Genomic DNA, 18,981 nt, shown 5'->3' with positions numbered 1-18,981 from the left:
GCGTACAAAACGTTTTTTTTCTTGAATCTCTTTCCATACATTTGGAAGATTGCATACTTGTACGAAAGCATCCAGAAATGGTCACACCCTATCTCTTCATTCAACCGCTGCTCCGATTACTTTTTGCGCTTTTTCGTTTACTTCCAGAAACACCCAAAAGTAGTAGCTTCTACGCACGCACACGCACACATAAGCTGCAGTGCCAGCATCTGTAGCGTTGCTGAGGGCGATCTGTGGTGCGTTACGCCGCATCTCCCACTGCTCCTTGGACCTTGACGGTTAAGCCTGTGACAGTCATGAGGTTAGCAACGTCTGGGTGCGCGTCCGCTTCCACTAGAAGGTCTTTCAATTCCGCAATCCTCGCTGGCACGCGCAGCTTTACCAGCACACATTCTCTCCTCAGCGGCACTTTCCATTACCGCAAAACGCGCGTTGCCTCTGAGGACGCCGTCGATCCGCTTGCAAAGCCGTCGAGCATCGATAAGGCCGCCCTGCATGTCGTCTCTATTCCAATCGGGAATTTGAAAGACTTCACCTTGCGCTCCCTCGACGTGTTGCGTGGGGTAGACTACATCATCACGACGGACCGCCCCGCGACCAAGACGCTGCTGGACCTCGTCAACATTCCCAACCAAGGCCGGGTGATTCACTACAGTCGCAGCAACCGGACAGCCACGCGGGAGAAGCTGGTGGAGCTGCTGAAGGGCGGACGCAGTATGGCCTTCGTGACGACCAGCGGCACCCCGTGCGTGGGCGACGTGGGCGGAGAGCTGGTGCAGGAGATGCAGCGCAGTGGGGTGCGCGTGACGGCCGTGCCTGGCGCGTCTGCGGTGATGAGTGCGTTGGCCGCCTCGGGACTTACCACATCGCCGTACGAGTCCCCAGACCGAACAAAAGCGGCCGACGACGGCGACAGACTCGTGCCACCGTCTTTCCAAGACGGTTCCTTTTTCTTTGGCAATGTCCTGCCCGACTCGCACGGGGCACGGCTGCTGCTGCTGCGCTCAGTGGTGGCGCCCGCTACTTACCCCTGCGTCTTCTACGAGGTGCCGCGCAGGCTTCTGCTGGTGCTGCAGGACATTGCCGCTGCTCTTCCGCACCGCCGCGTGTACGTGATGCATGAGCTGACAAAGCTGAACGAGTCAGTGCACGCCGACACGGCGGAGCGGCTTGTCGCGTTCTACCTGCGCCAAGAAGCACAGCTGCTGCTGCGCAAAGGACAGCTGGTGTTGGTGGTGGCCGGTGCCGGCCCAGTAGAGACGGCGGCGTGGCTGGCGAAGGAGGCGGCGAAGCGGCAGCGACTGCGCCGTCCGCTGAAAGAGCTGATGCAGGCATCTGCCCGCCCGTCGACGGAGGGAAAAGCCACCCAGCAAAACAAGGCGCCGCCTGCAAAGCAGAAGGCAATAAAGACACAACGCCGAAAAGCACGATTAGAATTGAGACGTGCACGGCGTAAGGCGAAGCGAGCCAATTTGATCCGCGCGATCGAAGCGGAGCAGGAGCGGCTGCGGATGCACCTCGCTATCAACCGAAACGACGCACGCCGCCTCGATTGAGCACGATAAGATGGCTTGGAGTCTTCTCTGACAACCTTGGAGAGACATCAAGTTCTCTGATGGGACGTTCCTCTGCGGCTCCATGTGTAGGGAGAATAAGCAGAGCGAAAGCACTGTACTTCATATTTACCTATTCCCTGTTCACAGACAACGTAAACAACTGCAAGCAGTTCTCCAGATAATGGAGGAAAACGGCGAGTACTACCAACGCAATACAAGAAAAATATTCATATTGCACATTTAAAAAAACGACAATTATGGAGCGTTGCGTACGAAGAACCGGAGAGGAAAGGCTAAGCGGCCTTCTTGACGGCGTGGCACCTGTATCCCTCAAAAACGAGGAGAGAGACTGTAGTTCGTGGGACAGCGTTCAACGGTGCCATAGAAGGATCGTGAGGCCACCGACGGAGCAAGTTTTATTGGCACACTTCTGGTGTACCTTCGAGGGCCACCGTTGCATCGGTGTTTCGTACCAGGCGACAAATGTGTGTTTGTGTGAGAGAGTTAGAGCGCGTTCCTTCTTTTTTAAAATACTCCTTCTTGGTACCTTCCATTGTCTCTTGCTGCTTCTCGTCCCAATTCACAATCCACACACACACACACACACCCGTGTCACGCACGTAACACACTGACGAACGCTATCGCTTTCTCCCCTTCTTTTTTTTTTGCTTTGCTGTGCTTTTGCTCTTCAATTGAACGACAAAAAAAACGAGGTCTTTTCATTCGCGTCCATCTTAAATCGACTGTGGATTCACAATAACGCCCCTGAAAAAAATACATTTTTTCTTTGAGAGCCTTATTTTTCACTCCGTTCTCTGTCACACCGCAGAAGTTCTATTCGACGTACGTCTCTCTTACTCCATCATAGCTTCTTTCTCTTTACCCTCATTCCACCCCCCCCCCCAAATTTCAAGTTTTTGCCTTTTTCTTCTCTTTCCTCTCCGTGCGAAAACTTCATTTGACATTTAGTCACCTCTTCGGTGAGCAGAAGAAGAAGAAAAAAAAATCCTCGTTACTACCAAAAAGAAAGAAAGAAAAAAGCAACAGCAATGTCGAACGACCTCGGCATCATTGGCCTCGGCGTGATGGGCGCCAACCTTGCCCTGAACATCGCCGAGAAGGGATTCAAGGTCGCCGTTTTCAACCGAACGTACGCCAAGACGGTAGAGTTTCTTAAGGAGAACGAGAAGCAGCGTTTTGCGTGCAACCTGAAGGGGTACGAGACGATGAAGGCATTCTCCGACTCGCTCAAGAAGCCGCGCAAGGCGTTCATCCTGGTCATGGCTGGCGCCCCCACCGACGCCACGATTGAGCAGCTCAAGGGGGTGTTTGAGAAGGACGACATCATCATCGACACGGGTAATGCGAACTTCAAGGATCAGGATAAGCGCGCTACCCACCTCGAGAGCCTGGGCCTGCGCTTCCTCGGCATGGGTATTTCTGGTGGTGAGGAGGGCGCCCGCAAGGGTCCGGCGTTCTTCCCGGGTGGCACGCCGAGCGTGTGGGAGGAGGTGCGCCCGATCGTGGAGGCCGCCGCTGCCAAGGCCGAGGACGGCCGCCCGTGCGTGACCTTCAACGGCAAGGGCGGCGCCGGCTCGTGCGTGAAGATGTACCACAACGCCGGCGAGTACGCGATCCTGCAGATCTGGGGCGAGGCCTTCAACGCCCTCTTGGCGCTCGGCTTCAACAACGACCAGATCGCGGACGTCTTTCAGTCGTGGAAGGACCAGGGTTTCCTCAAGTCGTACATGCTCGACATCTCCATCGCCGCCTGCCGCGCGAAGGAGCCGGCCGGCAACTACCTGTCGGAGAAGGTGAAGGACCGCATCGGCTCCAAAGGCACTGGCCTGTGGTCGGCGCAGGAGGCGCTTGAGGTGGGCGTGCCGGCGCCGTCGCTGAACATGGCTGTCATCTCGCGTGAGATGACGATGTACAAGGACGAGCGCATTGCCAATGCGAAGGCATTCCCTCACTTCCCGAAGGGCCACGCTCTCGCCGTCAAGGACAAGAGCCCACACGCGCCGGAGGTGAAGCAGCTCTTCCACGCCGTGGTCCTCTCCATCATCGCGAGCTACGCACAGATGTTCCAGTGCTTGCGTGAGTTGGACAAGGTCTACGGCTTTGGTCTCAACCTGCCTGCCACCATCGCGACCTTCCGCGCCGGCTGCATTCTGCAGGGCTACCTGCTGATGCCCATGACAAAGGCCTTCGAGAAGGACCCGCACCTCCCGAACCTGATGGACGCCTTCACGAAGGAGCTGGGCGAGGGTCTACAGGACTACCGCAGCATCATTGCCCTGATGACGACGCACACCGCCGTCTCCCTGCCGGTGATGCTGGCGTCGTTGGCGTACATCAATGCGATGTACCAGCCGGTGCTGCCGTACGGCCAGCTGGTCTCGCTGCAGCGTGACGTCTTCGGCCGCCACGGCTACGAGCGTGTGGACAAGGAGGGCCGCGAGTCGTTCAACTGGCCGGAGATGCAGTAAGGAATGGGAGTGGGCGGAGGAGGGGAGAGGGAACTCCGTTATTTTACCCCCTCTTTTTGTGGATGAGCTCCTTCCTTTTTCCTTTTCCCATTTTCCCATTTTCTCTCTTTTTCTGTTGGTGGAAGGCAAGCGCCGCTGCGTCAGAGGTGATTGGGTTCTCCGTTCGATGTCATGGCTATGCATAGCCGTTTTCCCCTTATGAATTCTATTTTATCATTATTTTAGTTTTATGCAAAGTGAAGAACCAACACACCATTCACCTTACCGCAACACGAACCAGTTCTCAGCACCGCAGCCCCGGCGAACCAAGTCTCCTTTTTCGTGGAGCCTCTCAAACGCGTTCCGATAATGTTCATCTGCTTGCTGACGGAGTTGCTTCCTTTTCCTCTTTTATTTATTTTGGGATCCAGCACTCCTCAGTAGCCAAGTAAACAGATCTAAAAAGAAAAACAAATGAAGGGGGAAAAAAGGTGTTTGTGGTGCGAGCTGCGAAAGAGGACAGGACTGGTGTTGCGAGCCGCCAACAAATTTCACCCTCACCCGCACGAAGAAGACCAAAGGCAAACGATATACGTGCGTCTTTTTTTTTCCTATTTTGTCATCGCCTCGCTTTTCTATGTTTTCTCATTTCTCTTTTCTTCTTTATTCGACGAGGACGCGACGCGACATCCAACAAGGGGAACGGAACACGACAAGCAGCGTTGACGCATAACGAACCGAACGTGCAAATGAAGCGACACTGCGGAAAACAAAACTGGTGAATGGAAACGTTTTTTTGTTTTCTGCCTCTTCGTCATCTCTGTCTTTCGTCGTTTCAGAGTTGTAGAACAGCAGTAGATATATATATGTGCGGTTTTTCCTCTTTTCAACTGCTGCTTCACTTTTCGTTCTCTCTCCGTTGTTGTGTCAAGATTTTTTTAAAGCCCGAAAACCACGCCGCACTTCGTCTAGTAAACCTATTTCCTATGTTCATCTTTCGAATGCAAGCCACATCGTTTCCTGTAGCGATTTCCCGTTCATCTTTCCATTCACGTAAGATGGGGCCAGCAAAAAGCAAAAGAACCAAACAGTCAAAACCAAGCAAAACCAATTTCCCCCCCACATAGCAAACAATCTCTCAAAATCGGCTGCTTTGACTAGCGAGCTGTGAGTGACTGCGAAGAATGGAAAGAGACGTGCCCCACGGCTACCCAAATCAGCTTTGTATGTGCACGCGTGTGTGAGTGTGTGCTGTCTTGTTCGTCCGGGTTAGTCGTGCCAGACTGATTCATACTTCTCAGGATGGGCTCTCTGCGTTGCTGTCGCGGAAAGCTCGGCGAGATTGAACTGGGCCCAATGAAGCGGCATTCATTTGATCCGACAAGAATACATTTTTTTGCCTCACTTCCTCTTTGTTTTCTCCCTTTTCCTCTTCGTATGACTTTTTTTTTCGTGGGCAATGCAAATCGGCCAACGGGGCTTCATCCAATCCAACGTCCGTGTTGCCGTGAACCACTTCAGGGAACGTGTTTGTGCGTACGTACACGTGTTCGTCCCAGAACTAGCAAAAAAACCAAAACTATTATTGATTGAAGTCATTATCTCGTTTCGTCCTCTTTTTTTTTTAACGTTAGTGATCTCCTTGAAAAGAAAACAATCTGCGGGCTCTCTTTGTTTCTCTTACAGTTTAAAAGAAAAAAAATCAATAGCTTAGGCTGATAGCGGCAACGCTAGCTACATTATTGTCCTGTCTGCAAACCTGTAGTAAACAGCATATTTTTTTTCCCCATTTATAACCATATTTACGAACGACGATCGGTTTTTTTCTCTTTAACCGCTTCTCGTCATTACACTACTCTACAGGCCCTTCTTCTCTCTTTTGCCCAGGCGTCCATCACAATCATACCTATTTGCCAAACAAACCCATGATGGCAGCTCGCCTCGAGTTCGCCTCATTTACTTTGTCTTGTTAAATCACAAAAATCTTTTTCCCTGTTTTACGGAGCGCTTCCGTTCGCTAGGTCAGGTTTCTCCCTCGCACTTTTCTGTTTTTCTTCTGCTCCCTCATTAAAAGCACTTTCACAGCGACACAAAGCAACAGCACACACACAACCCCCCAAGTTTTTGAATTCAGCGACATCATCTACTCGAATACGCGACACATTTGTCGTAGTTGTGTGTGTTAAAAAAAACAACCTCGTTCGCTTTCTCCCCTCCTTTTTTATCACGTACAGATGCCGTCCGCGTCTTCTTCGTCGCGTTCGTCGCTGCCCGTGCTGGCCAAGGGCGAGCAGCCGTGGATGCACGGTGCAGCCGGCGTCCTGGGCGGCTCCGCTGCAATGATGCTGTTCTACCCGCTGGACTTCCTGCGCACCCGCATGCACACACTACATCAGGGCAGCCGCACCATGCCGCTGCGCTCCGCCGGTGAAATCGTCCGACAGGAGGGACTGCGTGGCATGTACAAAGGTATCGGCGTGTCGGTCGTGTCGCACAGCCTCGGCTGGGGACTCTACCTCCTCACTTTTCGCTCGGCCCAGCAGCATGTGACGGAGCTGCTTGGCGACCGGCTGAGTAACTCGGTCCTTGAGGCCTCCGGACGCGATTTCCTCAGTGCCTGCATAGCGGCCACCATTACCGGCACTGTCATCACCCCGTTACACGTGCTCAAGACGCGCCGCCAGCTCTTCGACGGGCAGCGCATGGTCAACGGAAAGCCGGCGCAGCCGCTGCCTTCTGGTCTGGGTGGTGTGCGTGCAATCGTGCAGCGTGAGGGTTGGACTGCCATGTTCCGCGGCCTCGGCCCTCAAATCGTTCTCACGAGTAACACCACAATCCAGGTGACGATCTACGAGTGGTTCCGCCGAAACTGCTTTACCAACCACGAAGATCCGTCGCCGCTGCAGGTGGCGCTGGCCTCCGCCTTTTCGAAAGCGGTGGCGTGCTGCGTCTTTAACCCGCTGGAGGTGGTGCGCACTCGGCTGCAGGACCAGCGCAACCACGGCAGCCGCGAGTACGCGAGTATGTGGGTGGGGCTGCAGACCATCTGGCGCAGCGAGGGCTTGCTGGGCATGTATCGCGGGCTGCCGGTGAACGTGGCGCGTGTGATTCCGTCGACGGTGATGGCGTTCGTGCTTTACGAGAAGTGCCTTTGGGCGATTCGCACGACGAGTCAGGTCGCCAGGAGCTCTCTGCAGGGCACTTCATGCAGCAACACGGGCGGCGTAGCCGACAACAACGGTGGCACCTCTGCGGAGCCGCAGTTTCAGTAGCGACCTGATGGTTCCTTGACGAAACGCACGCAATCACAGCTCCCAATGACGCAAGCCTTTGAACCAGTTATGGAGTGCTCCTCTTTTCTTCTTTTCGTCTCTCATTCGTCGCACTTCCCGCGTAGCAATTCGTTTGCTCCCGAGTTCATCGTTTTCCCTCAAAAGTCCGCAACGAGGACTTCTCCGTCGAATTTGCATGGAAAGTGTGTAGGGAAACGAAAAGAAAGGCCGTGGGGTTCACGCACTGCCATTGGTACATGACACACACGAGGCAAAAGAGGAGGGAACTACTTTGTATCAAACAAAGCCCGCTGAAAAGGAAAAGGAAAGCAGTGATGAAGAGAGTGCTACGGATGGCGACGGGTACGTCCTTTCCACGGTAGGTGGGTGGGGGAGAGAGAAAAGCCGTAAAGAGAGCTGCAAATACTGCTTCGAAGTCCTTTTTTTTGGAATAATATTTCTTCTTGTTATTGGTCGGGTGAAATTTTTGAACAGGCTAATGACAGGTAGCACTATTTGAAAAGATAATAATAAACGGCTCTTAGTATGAAAACGAAGAAGAAGTAGGAGCGGTCCGTTGTGTAACATAAATGAAGAAAAACGAAGATCAATCCTGTGCTTTGTCCCCCTCAGGAGACGCGATCGGCGATGAAGAAGCCAGAAAACAACAGCAACAACACGTTGGTGTTCGGGCAAGAAGCACGTTGGGTGACCTTTCTTTTTCTAAATGTATATCTTGTTGTTCCCGCGTATTTTTGTTATCTCACTAATACAACGTCCTTGTTTTGATTGCGTCTCCATTTTGACCGTTGTCTTCCGAAGGCAAGCTTTTAAAGAATTTATCTGTATATTTCGCAGGATGGAGATCCACTAAAACGGTGTCTAGAGAATGATATAAGTATACCAGCTTCAATCGTTTTGTCCATCACGTACGCTCTAGAGTACTTTCTCTTCCCTCTTTTTTTTAAAATTTTGAACTCGTGTAGTGTTCCCTCTCTCTTCATTCCAGAACCTGGTGGTGACTCGTTTTTTCTTCTTCTGTGGTTCTGTTTTTCTTACTAGAGCCAGGTCGAAGGATTCCTCCCTTCTTTTCCTCTTTCCTTCTACGCGACGGACGACTGAGACACTCTTTTCTCAGAGAGTCGTGAAGGTGTGCTTCGGAGAGTATTCTTATTGTATTCTTGCGTGCGCGCGCGTGTGTGTGTGTGTGTCTGTACGGATTTCGAAGTCTGGATCGGCTTGAGCGACTTCACAAAGTCACTCAACGAAAAGAAAGAAGGAAGCAATATGTCACTGATCTTCTCTCCGCTACCCGAGGTTCTTCTACTCCAAGGGTGAACGGGCACGGCAGAGAGAAGTAAAGAAAAGGACGGTGTCTGCCGTGCGGTGCGCGTGCAGTAAATGTTATTTTCTTAAAATTCCCTTTTTTGTTTTTCTCTTTTTTTCTCTCTCGTGTTTCTCGCGGGGGTTTTCACTTCCATTCGGCCCACGTTAAGAAAAGCGTTTTGTTTCCTTCGTGGAAGATGAGGATCTGTGTTGAACCACCCAACGCGTCTGCTTTTTATCAGGTGATTCTTTGTTTTCCGACGTTTTATCGATTATCCTGAGAGTGCGTTTGTATTCTATTGTTTCGTCGACCCACGTTGGCATATCTTTACGGCTGTTTAGCCGTTGGGCGAGAGAAGAAAACGTGAAGGAGAAGGGGAAAGCTGTTTTTTTCCCTTATCAGTAGAGCGAAGCACCTTCTCGTATCTCCTCGTTTTGCCTTTCTCAAGTGACTGCTGTTGCTCGGTGTCTGTTTGTGTTGTTGCTTCTGTATTCCCCCAACAATTTCCCTCTATTTATTTTGTTCGTCGTTGTTTCCCTCTAGCAGAATACGTGCAAGACACTTCTTCTGCGACGAGGAAACACATTTTTTGAAAATTTTCCTCTTTTTTTTTTAGTCCTATGGACCCATACTCAAGATTAAGTAGATGCAGATACGTATGGTGACTTTGACCGGTTCCTTCGCACAGCGCCACCTTTCTGCGGCTTTTCTTTACCGACTGGAGGTCGCGCAAACACACGTAATTGTCGCGTTATATGCGAGATCACTTGTTGATGGCATAATGCGAACTCTTCGTGGAAAATAAAAATGAGGAGTATCCTCTTCCACCAGATAGAGTAAGAAACGTCGTATGAAACGCCTCTATTTCCTTCCCTATGAAACCTCTTCTGATTTGTACACCATTTCATACCATTACAGTGCATCACAGCGTTGATTAGACTTATTTCAAGTAGTGACCTCCGTTTTCGTTTCGTCGTGGTTACGGATTATCGCTTTCGGTGATCGGTGTTATGCACCGCAACCACTTTACAGAAGAAAGCGCCGTTGGCTTCCATCTTATTTCGTAGAGCGTAATACTAGTAACAGGAAGGAAGAAAAGATCACCGCTGCGAGGAACGCACGCCATGTCAAGACCGCGTGTGGTAACGACCGGGAAGGTGGTCAACGAAAAAGGCGGTGCGGACCTTTCCTCTAGCGAGCACACCCAGGTGGCGCTTTCCGCGTTCAGCTTTCTTTTTTCCGAGATGTGCATTCGAGCCTACACCTTTCCGACAAAGGTAAAGAACGTGGAGGAGGTCGAGGCTCGCCTCACCTCGCTCGGTGCGCACGTTGGCACGCGATTGATAATGCTCTCCTCCGTGCGCGATCCGGTTGACCTGCAGCGCCGTCCGCTGACCATCGATGCGGTGCTGAAGCTCCTGCAGGAGAAGCTGTGGCTGCGCTGGTTTGGTCGCTCGGCGCGTGACATTCAGCGGGAGAGCAACTCAGATCGGTTCTTTCTCTTCGACAGCGACCCGTTGGTGCTGAAGTACGTACATCCGTCTCCGGATTACATCGACAGTGAGGGGCGGTGGAACGTGAACTACGCGAGCTTCATGGGAGGTATTATTCAAGGCGCGTTGCAATCGATGGGGTTTGAGGCGGAGGTGCAGACGTATCATCAGCCGGAGCCAGGCAAGCCCCATCAGTCGTTATTTGTAGTTGCGTTTGCCAGACACGTTTGGGACCGCGAGCGAAAGGTGCGTACGTAGGAGGGCAGGGGGATGAAGACGAGAAAAGAAGCGATCTCGTCGTCGCAGCGCGTCGTTTGATTATGGGGATTGACTGCTTTTAGTGTTGTTACTCGATGCGAATTATTTTTTTTCTTTATCAGGCTTCTCCCCGCTGAGCTCGACGTGCAACAGCTGAAGTTGGGTACTTCTGCAGTTCATTGCTGTTCTTTTGCTGTCTTCTCATCATCGACCGCATTGGAAGACTCAATCGTACGTCTGTAGGACATTTTAATGCTGACGCTCGCACGCAATTCGCCTCTTGTTCCTTTTTGAAACGTGACTGTACGCATCGAAACATGAACTTCTTTTTGACTTTCTCTATATATCTCAATACCCAATTTATACTTCTTTTACTCTCTCTCTCTCTCTCTCTATATTCTCATGCTTCTTTTCGTCGTGCTTTCTTCTCTTCCAAGATTGGAAAACAACAGGTTTGACGGAGCGTCAACGTACTCATTTTGTTTTCTGCTGTTTCAGAGCACCACGAGCTCAAACTTCACCCTTACCTTTTTTTTTCCCTGACCTCCACGTCGTTCATTTCGTAGTGGTTTTTCCAGTTTTATACCTCCGGTTCAACAATGGCAGGTGTACTCACGCTCAATTTGGTGCTGCAGAAGTCGAAGGTGGATGATATCCACCGCATCCAGAAGCTGAATATCTGTGCTGCCCAGTTGCAAGACATCGGCGTCCTCTGCCAGGCCGCGAATATAGAGGTGCTCTCCATGTCCCTCAACGAGATCTCCGAGATCGGTGCGATTTCGAACTGCCGCCGCCTCGTTGAGCTGTATCTGCGCAAGAACTACATCCGCGACATCAACCAGGTTCTGCACCTCTCCCGGTTGCCTTACCTGGAGGTGCTGAACCTCTCCGATAATCCGATTAGTCGGGACCCCAACTACCGCCGCTTTGTCATTGCGGCCATCCCGTCTCTCGAGCGCCTTGATGATCGCGACATCACCGACGAGGAGCGCGATGACGCCCTCCGCGTCTTTCCGCAGCTTCTCAGCTTCGCACCGCCGCCGTCCAAGTACGCACAGGCCACGGAGGGCTACGTCGCACCCACCGTGGAGGAGCGCCACGCACAGGCACAAGCGGCGCGCCACACTGGTGGAAACACAGGTCCGACTCTGAAATCACGTCAGAACGCAAATATCGGCAATGCCGGCTACGGCAACGAGAACCAGCGTGGACCAGCCGCAAACAGCAACGCGCCAATTCGAAAGACTCCAGCTGCTAACGTGCATCGCGACGTGCAGGCCGCACCGCGCAGTGGGAACGGCGGCGGCGGTAACGCAGGGCCAACTGCGCCGGCCCCGAAAGCCCCAGCGCCAGCTCCGGCACGCGCCAAGGCTGTCAATGAGTATCCGTCCTCCGCCTCCGTGGATGGGGGCCCGACGGAGGAGGGTGTTGTGCAGGCGATCAAGGTGTTGTGCGCGGAGCTTTCGTCCAACTCGTTAGATGAGGTGCGACGGTTCGTCGACTCCATGCGCGGCTACTGAGTCTGACGAAGAAAAGAGCGGTGATTGTCGGTTTTATTCTAGGAGGTACCTTTCTTTTCTTTTCTTCTTTTAATGACGTCAGATTACACTGACAGTAGAATGTAAAGTCTTTTTCTGTTCGCTTTTGCAGATGCGCTGTGTTGTGTGTGGAGCTGGTAACAACGACTGATGTATTTAGGTTTTTTTTTTCTTGAGTTCGGTGCTGAGGTGAGCACCCGCTTCCTGCTACGGGTACGAAACAAGACAGATAACGGCACGCAGCGTCCTCGTTCATTGCAGGTTGTCCTTTTTCTTTCTTTCTTAAGTGCCGTTTTATTTATTTATTTCACCTTTAGACATCCTAATTTCTCGAATGATTAAGTTCTGTTGTTCCGTTTTTTTTGTTTTCTACTCTTCTTTTTGTTTTTACGGTCGCTCACGAACGTAGGCCACATTCTTGTTTGCAGTGTTGCTCGCCAGGTTTCTCTGCCTATCTTGCTAACATTGACTGATCTTTGCAGTCCCAAAGAAGTAATAATAGGAAAAATATGGCGCACCTCACAACACAGCAGTTAGAGTAGAAGTTCCATGCTTGATCTCTTTCTTCCCCTTTTTTTTTTTTAATCGCTCGAGTGTCGACCTACAGACTTTTTTGTTCTCTACGCTTTCCCCCCCCTCATCGGGTGTGTCGTGTGTCATGTGTCGTGTGTGTGCGTGTGTGTGTCTACGCTTTCTTTCGTTATGTCATCTTCGTTCTTCTGTTTGTTCCCCTTCTCCTTTTGCACACCGGATCACGCGCTTGCCTCGCATCGTTGTCGTAATGTTCGTGTCCGACACGCAGCGCACACCGTGAATGTTGACCTCACCTGTAAATGTGGTCAGGGCCTTTTTTTCCCCCCTTTCTCCTGGAGGGACAGCGTAGCTCAGCAACGTTAATCGTTCAAGAGGAGAAGAAAAACATCGTATTGCGATTCATATTCGAAAAACAGAACACAACAACACTAATAGAGCGGGAGAGAAGGAAAGAAAGAAAAGCGTTGAGGACAACCACCTTTTAACGCGCAGCGTTGTTGTCTTCTTGCAGGGTAGCGTTTACGACAACATTCGATCGTCGTGAACGACAGCTCAGAGAGAACTACAGCGGCAACAGGATCACGGTGCCCCCCAAAGACATTTTTTCCAGCAGGACAGACCATTCTCAAAAGAAAGGAAAGAAAGCAACCAATGTAGGGGTCTCTTTCATACCATTTGTGTCTACCTCCATTCCTCCGGCATCAACACGATCACAGCTCCGTCCCAGCTCTTCTCTTCTTTCCCCTCGCTTTTATCTCGGTGTATTATTCATACTCTCTGCACTTTCCGTCTGCAAATTAAACCCACAGGCGTCTTTACACGCTTGTGCGCGCGTGCCTGTCAGTCGTCTAACACACACACGGTGACCACAGTTGGCCTTTCTTCGACCTTTTTTTCCTTGTTTTGTAATGTGCAGCATTCCAAGGGCGTTTGATTGCCTGCGATGCGCGTACCACGGAGCGACTGACTCGATCAACGACGTGGACGTCGATCCGCACGGCGGCCGCGCCTACGCGGCGAGTTGCAACGGAGACGTTCTCGTGTGGGACGTGGCAACGCAGCAACTCCAAGCGCAACTGCGACATTCGCAATGGGTGAACGCTGTGCGCTGCTTTCCTCTCGCAAACTCTGCCGCCTCTTCTTCTTCTTGGCCTTCCTCTTCATCGACGGGCGCTTCTGCAGCAAAGGTGCCGTCCTCTTCTCCTGTGAAGTTCACCACTGCCGGCACCTCCGACAGCGCCGCGCTCGACGCTCGCTACGCTGACGTGTGCACTCAATCAGAAATACGCTGGGTGCTGACGGGCTGCGAGGATGGCGTGGTGGTTGTATGGAGTCCGATGACGTACCGGACGCAAAGCTTTTGCAGACCAACGGCGAGCGCCATCACGGCCATGCAACTGCTGCCTTTCCCAGCAAAGCCGGCGATAAGTAGCGAGGGATCTCCGCAAGCCGTAGGCGACGCGCGTGCGTCGGGGAAGCAGGAATCATCTCGTGTCGACGACGCAGCGCTGCTCTGCGCGGCCTCTCTTCGGCACGTCCACGTGTTAAAGGTCACAGCCGCCACTCCAGAGCTGGTGCTCCTGCACAGTCTGCAACACACCGTTTTGATCACCGCTGTGATGCCTGTCTTCACGTCTGCGGCGCTGCCGACGCCGCTGCTGGCGGTAGGGCAGGAGGACGGCACCCTCTGTCTGTGGAACTGCGCGGACTGGCTCTATCACGACTCGCTGCCCTACCCAGCGGGGGAGTCGGACGTCGACGCGGACGCACGTCTTGCGCCTGCCACCGTGCACGAACCGCAATTGGAGCACGGAGCAGTGCTGGGCACCTTTGCGTACAACCAGCGACGGTGCAATTCTTATCAAGCCGGTGACCCGGAAGCGGAGCGTGTGGCCGCTCCGCGCGTGCAAGAGCAAGCCTTTCAGCGTGAAATGCCGGGTGCGATATCCACCGATGCGGCCGCCCTCGTCGAGCATCGCTGCGGTCTGCTGCCTAGTGACCTTCAGCACGTGCTGCATTTAGCCGGCCCACACGAGAGCGTGGACGGGTGCGACGCCATTCCCTTCCCCACCGAGTTCCGCTATGACGCACGACGTATCACGTGCCTCGCATCCGGCACGGGCTGCTCCAGAGGGTCACACACGCATTTGTACTCTGGCCACGCCACAGGGGAGGTGCTGCTGTGGGGCTGCCTCAAGAAGGACGTGCCATTCCTTTTATTGAAGAAGATCCTCTTGTTCAAACCGGGCGCCTGGGTGTGGCGCATGTGTGCGATGAAGCCTCTCGTGACGTCTCTTCGCGTGAATAGTGAAACGGCGGCGGCGGCGGAGGGAGGCAAGAAAGACCAATTGAAGTCAAAGGTGCTACGTGGCAAGGCTGCGCTGGCTGCGAAGAGCAACGCCTCACCTTCCTCTCCTTCCAAAGGCGGGCTGAATAGTTTATATTTTTCTCCCTTGGAGCTCATCGTGTGGTCGGACGGCGGATCAGTGGAGTACGTGAGCACGCACAAGAACAAGCTCACGCACCGAGAAGGACCCGGTTTCATGGCATCTGCCGCGACGTGCTGGATCGGCGACGTTTTCCCTGACAGAGGCATCAAAGGTGCAGCACGACCGGGAGACAAAACGACTGCTGCCTCGCCCAAGAATGCAGCTGAGGTCGTGCCGTTGTCCTCCCTCGTGGCCCACCAGTACACGCTTGTTGGCAACTTTGAGGGGCGGGTGGAGCGCTTCGACGTGTCCAACATGATGGGGTTGGCGAAAAGCTTCGGCAAAGTGCACTAAGGCCTCCTTTTCTTTGGGGGTTTCGAACGCAGCCCCTCGTTAAGCACATACACGCACACGCACACGCGACTGAACCTCGCCGAAAAACCCATCGCGTAGCTTCTTCGAATGCCCATTTTTTCTTTTTGAACGTATTTTCACTCTCCGGCCACCTTTTGCTCTTACATGTATAGTCTCCATTAAAAATGCCGTCGTGATTGCAATACAATGTCGTTAGTGACGGCGTGTCTGGTGACGGCACATTGCGAGCAGCGTCTTTTTTTTCCCTGCTCCTTTCACTCCACCGAAAGAGTTTTCGAAATGAAACGTTCCTGAAAAAGGAATTCCTATCCTTGACAAGCAGAGGAATAATAAGAGGGGGAATCCTCTATCCACTTTACCGCCTTGACCTACTCTTGCTTCTTCTACTTCTTGTTGCCCCTCTGTTCTACGTTTCTCGTCGCATTATGTTCTTGTACATCTCACACTTTTTGTTTGTTGTTATTAACGTCCTACGCGGATCTCTAGAAATAAGGTCATTCCACAACATCGTAGCAATGACTCGCGCTGGCTTGAAGGGCAAGGTGCTCGGCAAGGAGAAGAAGGCCGCACTGATCGAGGCCCGCAAGAAGGCCGTCGAGAGCCGCAAGAACCGCGATGACAAGCGCTGGAAGCGCGTGATTGCGAAGATGGACGAGGAGAAGCGCAAGAAGTTCCGCGGCGTCGGCAACACCGCGAAGAACTCGCGCGTGCGTGGTGCGACCCGCGCGTCCCTGCGCAAGCGCACCGGCCGCAAGCCGGACGCCGTGAGCATGGAGGCGACGATCCACCTGTCGAAGCTGCTGAAGAAGAAGACCTTCGACAAGCGCGCTCCGCTGGCCATCAAGCGCATCAAGGCGTTCGTGGGCCGTCTGATGAAGACGAAGGACAACCGCATCGACGCGTCGCTGAACACGTACATCTGGCACAAGGGCGTGAAGGGTGTCCCCGGCCGCGTGCGCGTGCTGGTGCAGCGCAAGTCCGAGACGACGGAGGGCAACAAGCACAAGCACTTCTACACCGTCATCTCGAACGTGCCCGTGGCGTCCTTCAAGGGTCTGACCACCAAGACCGTGGAGCAGTAAGTGTCCCGTTCTCTTAGAAAACGAGCTAATGCCACTTTCACGTTTGCAACGGGTTCACGTTCACACAGGGTGAGGAGGAGAGGAGAGAAGAAAAGAAGAAGACAGAAAAGAAGATGGAGAACACTGTAACGGTGATATCTTCAGCGTTGTTGTTTTAATTGTGACATATGGAGCGACCTCCAGGCGAAGAACGAAAGAAATGAACTTCGTCCAGACAGCACTCACCGCGCTACATTCGACACGCACGTGGCATTGCTCGGAAAACTGGGCAAGGAGACCCAAAAATCCATTCAACGTCATGTGAGCAAAAGAGACATGGACAAGGAACTGCAGGATTGATGTCCGCGCTCGCTACTGACCAGCCTTCACACTCTCACCGTTGCGCCATTCGCCCTACAAATGGAAGAAAGACAGGAGAGAAACGATGGAGAGTGGCGCTCGCCGTTTATTTGGGAGCCCACACTGGCGCACATGTGCGAGCCATCCATCACGAAGGCGGTGACTCGGGATTGCGGCACCACCGTAGTGCCTTCTTCACTACCCTGCGTTTCCATATTAATTCGGTGTTGTTGTTTACTCGATTGTAAATCACTCAGAAAGCAAATGACGCTCAAGAGCGCATCTGTGAACTACGAAAGCAGCACAAATCGCTTTGTACGCCATTCATCTTCTGAACAGAAAAATGAAGAAATGAAAACCACGGAAACACGAAACAAGTTCAAACAGAGCTAACCTGCGAGACGGAGCACCGCAATGACTCGCGCTGGCTTGAAGGGCAAGGTGCTCGGCAAGGAGAAGAAGGCCGCACTGATCGAGGCCCGCAAGAAGGCCGTCGAGAGCCGCAAGAACCGCGATGACAAGCGCTGGAAGCGCGTGATTGCGAAGATGGACGAGGAGAAGCGCAAGAAGTTCCGCGGCGTCGGCAACACCGCGAAGAACTCGCGCGTGCGTGGTGCGACCCGCGCGTCCCTGCGCAAGCGCACCGGCCGCAAGCCGGACGCCGTGAGCATGGAGGCGACGATCCACCTGTCGAAGCTGCTGAAGAAGAAGACCTTCGACAAGCGCGCTCCGCTGGCCATCAAGCGCATCAAGGCGTTCGTGGGCCGTCTGATGAAGACGAAGGACAACCGCATCGACGCGTCGCTGAACACGTACATCTGGCACAAGGGCGTGAAGGGTGTCCCCGGCCGCGTGCGCGTGCTGGTGCAGCGCAAGTCCGAGACGACGGAGGGCAACAAGCACAAGCACTTCTACACCGTCATCTCGAACGTGCCCGTGGCGTCCTTCAAGGGTCTGACCACCAAGACCGTGGAGCAGTAAGTGTCCCGTTCTCTTCCGCAACCACTCCGAGCTTCCACTCTAATGCACACTTATTTTTTTCTTTACTTTTGTTCTCTCCGTGTGAGACGACATTCTTTCCCTTAAAAGTAAACGAAAAGGAATACCAACAGCTGTGACTGGAGCGTACGCTTTGCGGATAAATCCAATTGTAGCGTTTTCTGCCGCTCGTTCCCTCTCCTCCCCCCTTCCCCCCTCCTACAGCAGCGATCCTTGGTGCGGTTGACATCTTTCGTGGTTGTCACACACGCACAATCGAAAAGAAGCCTGCAATGATTCACTTGCCGATTCGATTTGGTCACTCCGTCTCGGCTGGGATGACTGCTGGAGCTTCCAGGGGTGGAGCGCGTTGTTGCTGTTCTTCACGCTTCTGTTCGGACCGCACCCAATGGACCCACAGGGAAAGAAAAAGGACCAAAACGTCTCTTCTTTTCGTTCTCTTCTCCTCTGCTTTCGCGTTGACTTTTTTGTTGTGTTGTTTTACGCCGCCGTGCCTCCTTGATGCACTGCGACACATGCGCATACACACTTCATAGCTCTCCACAAATATACATATTCAATTGTAGCACACACGCATCAGTCATTTCACGTAATTTCCTTTACGAATACGAAGTACAATGAGCGACGGGGCTGAGGAGTGGGCTGACGAGGCGGAAGGCTTCTTCAACGAGTTTGCCGCGTCCGTCTCCCAGGAGAAATCGCAGCGTCGGAAGAACGCCGACGCGCGTCAGGCTGACACGTTGCAGCAACAAAAGAAGGTGGAGCGGAGAGATCTGGACAGAGCGGAGTCCGCCGCGGAGGCACGTCGGCGCATCACGGCGGCGGTGCTCAGCCGTGCCAGCGCGAAGGAGATCGAGGCGGCGGCGCGCAACGCGAAGAAGCAGCAAAAGGTTAACGGAAAGAACAAAATGAATGCAGGTGCTTCGGGTGGTGCCGTGGGCTCGTCCGCAGGACTGCCAGGTTCCACAGCGTCCGCATCGCCGTCTGCGCACTTGGCAGGAAAGAATGATCCGTCTTCGTCGGTTAAGCAGCCCGTCGAGGGAGAGCCAACAAATAAAACCTTCGGAAAGAAGCGTGAAAAAGTGGATGCGAAGTTTGCGCGCAAAGCCGCCCGTAAAGAAGAGGCGAAGGAGAACAGCATCAAGTATCGCCGCACCTTGCGCAGGCAACGACATTAACTATTTTAGCTCCAAGCGGAAAGAGCGGCATAAGAGAGCGTTCGCTGACCCGCCTCTGACGCAACGGAAAGCCTTGACTACGCCACGCGGCTTTTTTATCGCTGTCTTGTGGCGGATGCTTTCAACTAACCGC

General features: G+C 53.1%; 9 protein-coding genes across 13 annotated transcripts; all 9 read left to right on the top strand.

Moving 5' to 3' along the window:
- Nucleotides 1-146: 146 nt before the first annotated feature.
- ABB37_00570 (putative mitochondrial hypothetical protein) lies at nt 147-1,556 on the top strand (the record flags this gene model as incomplete). Its single annotated transcript, XM_015796814.1, has 1 exon — nt 147-1,556. Exon 1 carries the CDS (start codon nt 297-299, stop codon nt 1,554-1,556), a length of 1,260 nt encoding a protein of 419 aa, XP_015664822.1. The 5' UTR covers nt 147-296.
- Nucleotides 1,557-2,268: 712 nt separating this feature from the next.
- On the top strand, nt 2,269-4,045 carry ABB37_00569 (putative 6-phosphogluconate dehydrogenase decarboxylating; the record flags this gene model as incomplete). Its single annotated transcript, XM_015796813.1, has 1 exon — nt 2,269-4,045. Exon 1 carries the CDS (start codon nt 2,606-2,608, stop codon nt 4,043-4,045), a length of 1,440 nt encoding a protein of 479 aa, XP_015664821.1. The 5' UTR covers nt 2,269-2,605.
- A 653-nt stretch (nt 4,046-4,698) lies between these two features.
- ABB37_00568 (putative mitochondrial mitochondrial carrier protein) lies at nt 4,699-7,296 on the top strand (the record flags this gene model as incomplete). Of its 4 annotated transcripts, none has more annotated exons than XM_015796812.1 (1): nt 4,699-7,296. In XM_015796812.1, the coding sequence occupies exon 1, from the start codon at nt 6,259-6,261 to the stop codon at nt 7,294-7,296; it is 1,038 nt and encodes a 345-aa protein (XP_015664820.1). In that variant the 5' UTR covers nt 4,699-6,258. The 4 variants fall into 4 exon arrangements, with proteins under 4 accessions (XP_015664820.1, XP_015664819.1, XP_015664818.1 ...); XM_015796811.1 differs by having other exon boundaries at nt 4,956-7,296; XM_015796810.1 differs by having other exon boundaries at nt 5,545-7,296.
- A 2,244-nt stretch (nt 7,297-9,540) lies between these two features.
- On the top strand, nt 9,541-10,374 carry ABB37_00567 (putative transport protein particle (TRAPP) subunit; the record flags this gene model as incomplete). The annotated part of the gene is made up of 1 exon (XM_015796808.1): nt 9,541-10,374. Exon 1 carries the CDS (start codon nt 9,748-9,750, stop codon nt 10,372-10,374), a length of 627 nt encoding a protein of 208 aa, XP_015664816.1. The 5' UTR covers nt 9,541-9,747.
- A 436-nt stretch (nt 10,375-10,810) lies between these two features.
- On the top strand, nt 10,811-11,894 carry ABB37_00566 (hypothetical protein; the record flags this gene model as incomplete). Its single annotated transcript, XM_015796807.1, has 1 exon — nt 10,811-11,894. The coding sequence occupies exon 1, from the start codon at nt 10,974-10,976 to the stop codon at nt 11,892-11,894; it is 921 nt and encodes a 306-aa protein (XP_015664815.1). The 5' UTR covers nt 10,811-10,973.
- A 1,360-nt stretch (nt 11,895-13,254) lies between these two features.
- ABB37_00565 (hypothetical protein) lies at nt 13,255-15,229 on the top strand (the record flags this gene model as incomplete). The annotated part of the gene is made up of 1 exon (XM_015796806.1): nt 13,255-15,229. The coding sequence occupies exon 1, from the start codon at nt 13,355-13,357 to the stop codon at nt 15,227-15,229; it is 1,875 nt and encodes a 624-aa protein (XP_015664814.1). The 5' UTR covers nt 13,255-13,354.
- Nucleotides 15,230-15,727: 498 nt separating this feature from the next.
- Nucleotides 15,728-16,332, top strand: ABB37_00564 (putative 60s ribosomal subunit protein L31; the record flags this gene model as incomplete). 2 transcript variants are annotated; one of them, XM_015796805.1, is made up of 1 exon in its annotated part: nt 15,728-16,332. In XM_015796805.1, exon 1 carries the CDS (start codon nt 15,766-15,768, stop codon nt 16,330-16,332), a length of 567 nt encoding a protein of 188 aa, XP_015664813.1. In that variant the 5' UTR covers nt 15,728-15,765. The 2 variants fall into 2 exon arrangements, with proteins under 2 accessions (XP_015664813.1, XP_015664812.1); XM_015796804.1 differs by having other exon boundaries at nt 15,736-16,332.
- Nucleotides 16,333-17,085: 753 nt separating this feature from the next.
- ABB37_00563 (putative 60s ribosomal subunit protein L31) lies at nt 17,086-17,652 on the top strand (the record flags this gene model as incomplete). The annotated part of the gene is made up of 1 exon (XM_015796803.1): nt 17,086-17,652. The coding sequence occupies one exon, from the start codon at nt 17,086-17,088 to the stop codon at nt 17,650-17,652; it is 567 nt and encodes a 188-aa protein (XP_015664811.1).
- A 553-nt stretch (nt 17,653-18,205) lies between these two features.
- Nucleotides 18,206-18,848, top strand: ABB37_00562 (hypothetical protein; the record flags this gene model as incomplete). The annotated part of the gene is made up of 1 exon (XM_015796802.1): nt 18,206-18,848. The coding sequence occupies exon 1, from the start codon at nt 18,288-18,290 to the stop codon at nt 18,846-18,848; it is 561 nt and encodes a 186-aa protein (XP_015664810.1). The 5' UTR covers nt 18,206-18,287.
- Between the last annotated feature and the right edge of the window lie 133 nt (nt 18,849-18,981).

Source organism: Leptomonas pyrrhocoris (assembly GCF_001293395.1).
Source record: "Leptomonas pyrrhocoris isolate H10 chromosome Unknown, whole genome shotgun sequence".
Classification (NCBI taxonomy): Eukaryota; Euglenozoa; class Kinetoplastea; order Trypanosomatida; family Trypanosomatidae; genus Leptomonas; species Leptomonas pyrrhocoris.
The sequence above is the reverse complement of the archived record's forward strand: the minus strand, read 5'-3'. Positions and strand labels throughout refer to the sequence as shown.